Source organism: Sphaeroforma arctica (assembly GCF_001186125.1).
Source record: "Sphaeroforma arctica JP610 unplaced genomic scaffold supercont1.1872, whole genome shotgun sequence".
Lineage (NCBI taxonomy): Eukaryota > Ichthyosporea > Ichthyophonida > Sphaeroforma > Sphaeroforma arctica.
In genome coordinates, this window is record NW_014038686.1 from 1 (window position 1) to 4,067 (window position 4,067).

At 45.1% G+C, this 4,067-nt stretch overlaps 1 protein-coding gene across 1 annotated transcript; it reads left to right on the top strand.

Annotated features, from left to right (window-relative positions):
- Window positions 1-2,216: 2,216 nt before the first annotated feature.
- On the top strand, window positions 2,217-4,050 carry SARC_11783 (hypothetical protein; the record flags this gene model as incomplete). The annotated part of the gene is made up of 1 exon (XM_014294124.1): window positions 2,217-4,050. A coding segment is annotated over one exon (631 nt), but the record flags the coding sequence as incomplete, so codon positions are not given.
- Window positions 4,051-4,067: the final 17 nt, after the last annotated feature.

The window sequence follows — 4,067 nt, forward strand, 5'->3', positions numbered from 1 at the left end:
TATATATATAAAGCCGACTACCTTTGCTATCGAAATCTATATGAACACGTCAGGATACTAATATACTGTACCTGTGGAGTGTTATGAGCATATTCAAGACACAGATCTCGATGATTGAGGGCGTGATAAAACTAGCAAAATTGAAAACATATCTGACATCTCAGCATATCCCAAAAGCTTCTTTTAATAGTCTAATAGTGTATATTAGTTGGTTTGTAGCATGAAATAGACCAGCTTCGAAACAATAGTGGTATTCGTTTCGCCTTTACTTACCAGCTTTAATACATTGGTTAACACCTGGGCACTGATACTCTCGTCCATACTGTGAGCTCGCTTCTCACTAAACGTGTCTAAGGATCGAGATGCATCTGCAAGAAAGGGTACTTATTGTCCACATCTAGTCCACAAAGTGAAAGAATTGAGAGCGTGCTTGTATTGATGAGAGTGAACTACACAAGCAATACCATCAGCTATATAAGCATTCGGTTAGCATAACACAAGGCAATTTTGTCAATCTTTAAAACAGACTCGTCCAACATACATCGCAGACTATAGCCGGATTGATTTTATATACAACAACAAATGGGGAATGATACACTACAAATGCCAATGGAGAGTACGTGAAGTGTCTGGATGTACTTACAATATAAAAATAAGTATGGAGACTGGAATTAGAGCTTACATAACTTTCTCAGCGGTATGTACTCTCAATTCTTGGTACATATCTATTTTTAGCTCTGCCTGATATATTTTTAGCTCAGTCTGTTATTTATTGGTCGATTCCACGGCAATCTCCCCAATAGAAATACATACAGTGTCTAAATGTGAAAAGTGAAAAGGGTGTTTCATTTAGAAGGCTATGAAAAGGGTGAAGTTGTGAACTGCGAACAAACAACGGCCTCAAACGCTCAAACGCTCAAAGACAGCTCACTAATCATATGGGAACACAATAAGCGTTTCTGCTTCAGTCCATCGAATTACGTTTAGCCTGTAAACACATTGAATTAAATTGTCTCAATGGGATCTACATGCAAGTGAAATCGGGCATTTGCCTACAAAGGAGATCGACTCGACGGGAGTGTGCGTTTACGTCAGAGCCTCAAAAATTCTACCCTTCCAAACTCTCTTGATCATCCTACACAAGCCGATATTCCTCCTGAGCCTACTGCCGCTCCATTGCCGGCACCCTTCAATGACCCCAATATAGCCCCCCTCAGTCCCCTGTTATTGCCCTCTTACCTCACCCGCCCCCATCAACACCCCCTCAGCCGCCTGCTGCTATTTACCACGGTTCCCCCAGTACACCCTCTGCGATATGCGGATATTATTGATACTGCTACACGAACAGCCGTAATTACTTCTGATTCCTTACTTTCCAACCCCACACCGCTGCACCACCCCGCAGTCCAAGTCCAGGGTGGACTCACACAAGCACCTCCGTACGTTCACCACAATCCTACGACTCTTCCTGTCCATCACAGACGACACTTGATGACTACATCTACGCCTTATATGGTTACGCTCAGACAACTTACATTACCACCACCCACCACTACATCCACCAAGCCACTCCTGCACCTCAACGAACACGTCAGCCCACTCGCGCACAAACTCGACGTCCACAACCGTACAACGTTCCTCCGCCACTCACCACCCAACCAACGATCCCACTCCCCGCTAAAAACCCTGAACCCTAACCCGCCCCATGTTCACAGAACTCCAACTGTCTACGGCAGTCTTCTGCCTGCACCAACCGAACCGTCGCCCACGGTTAGTCCTCGCGGCGATTGGCTCTTCATTCTCATGCAGTCTCATGTCCCGGGCCAGCCGGCCAGGCAAAATCCTATACAATTCCTACTACCCCTATTTTAGTCTCTCTTGTTCGTTTTGTATAGATGCTATGAAATCAATGAATCGTAGCCTCCTAAAAAAAGAACATAGGAGGCTATCGTATGATAAATCATATCCTCCTGTTTCGTTTTCAGGGGGCTATGGATAAATACATAGCCTCCTGAAAATAGAACAATAAGAAATAGATAAGAAGAGCTTTGATAATAAATATAAAGCCCGAAAACCTTAAAACTCTAAAACCCCAAAAACCCAAAAACGGAAGTATGATTGTATAATGGTAAACAACAGGCGTGAAAATATTGTCAGCAGTGTAAGTCACCGGGAGTTATACTACAAGACCACATATATTTAAATACAAGAGACATAGACACACGACCACAGGTAATACTTAGAGCTCTAGATGAGACTGGGTTAGAATTCCGCTGGAACGGTCAACTGCCACAGCATTATAACTCGTCCGCGATGGTACACCGGATGATCGTAGCGCAGGAGACGACCGTGTGCGCAGAGGGGGTGGTTGATACCACTGGCGGTGACATAGTCATACACACAGGCACGGTGATTCACCCTGGCGCAATCATCAAGGCTGCATCAGGTCCAGTGCACATAGGCGAGAATTGTGTTATCGAGGAAGGAGTTACTATCATCAATGACGGAGACAGTGGCGCGGCTTTAGTCATCGGAAACAACTGTCTGCTGGAGTTTGGGTCGCATGTGGGGTCCGAGTGCGTGTTAGGTGACGGTGTGGTGTTAGAGTGCAAAGCCAAAGTGGCAGCTCATTGTCAACTAGGCCACAACGTATGTGTAGGTGCTGCCTGCGCGGTTGCTAAGGGAGATACATTGCCGGACAACACTGCCGTGTATGGCAAGGAGTGTTACAGGCGCACGATGCACCAGAGCGTAGTCGCGCTGCGGCAATCGACACTTACGGGTCTGTTGCTATTCTTGAGAACCCAGCTGCCGAAAGGGAACAACATTAGACCCGCCACAGACTGAAAACATGGGGTGGGGGGGAGATGCAGTGTGTGTACTTTCTCTCAATTGTCCTCAATATTCATGCGCTCATCGAGTTTTACCAAGTATGGATGCAAGCTTTTACTGGCATAGCTTTAAGCCCACTATTAATATACTTTGGGTTTTTGATATACCTTGGGTCTGCTTGCTTATACGCTGGTTGCACCACTCAGTTTAATGCGAATGCAGCAGCATTAGCTGTACAGCTGCTGCGGACTCTGCATGGGACTAGCGCATCGAGAATGCGTGCTGGGTGTCTGGCGAACGTCTATCACTGCTGACAGTTGAATACCTAGGAATTTCCTACTGGGTGCTGTGTTCTGTGTATTTGTATACACATATAGTATGTAGGTATATTTATCTACACATATAATATGCAGGTATATATTCATGTACACATGTATATTGCGTAGGTATGTTTATCTACACAATTATAATATGTAGGTATATTTACGCACATATATAGAATATGTAGGTATATTTATGTACACATATATATTGTGTAGGTATGTTTATGTCCACAAATATAACATATAGACATTCCTGCGTGGAGTATAGTCGCCACATGCCTACACACCAAGTACATCCACCTTTGAACATACGGACCTCCGCTGTTGCGATGAGAGCAAATGCGCAGAATTTCTCGGTCAGCGTAGTGGGACCAGTTTAAAGCGCATTAGCCGCAGAAGAAGCCCACCCAGTTTAGGGTTTTAGGGTTTAGCACTGTAACCCTACTTGCACTGCAGGAGACGGGGGGTTAGTCTTCATAGCAGACGTCTCATTCATTCATGTATCAGCAGAGCTTTCCTTCACCTTCTGTCCCTGTCGGTGGGCTGGTGCGGTGACTGATTGTCAGAGGTGGTTGGTTGGCTATGACACCGTCAATTGAGGATGATGGTAGGGCCAATTGCCAGCGATGTGTAACTGTGAGTGTTCAGCAGTCAGGTATCGTATGAGTGGCCTTGAGATGGGCTATACATGGGTGTCTATTCGTAGTACTGTGAATGGTACTATGAATAGTACTACGAATAGTACTATGAATAGTAGGGTGTGAATAGAGAGGACGATGGCATGCGGAGTGTTTGAATAGGAGAAGACGCGTCACATCGGGGGAGCCACGGAGGACAAACTATTGCTTATGTTTACTGTATTACACCTCAATAAAGAAAGATGGTAGCTATTGAGAGACATTGTCTGAGAGT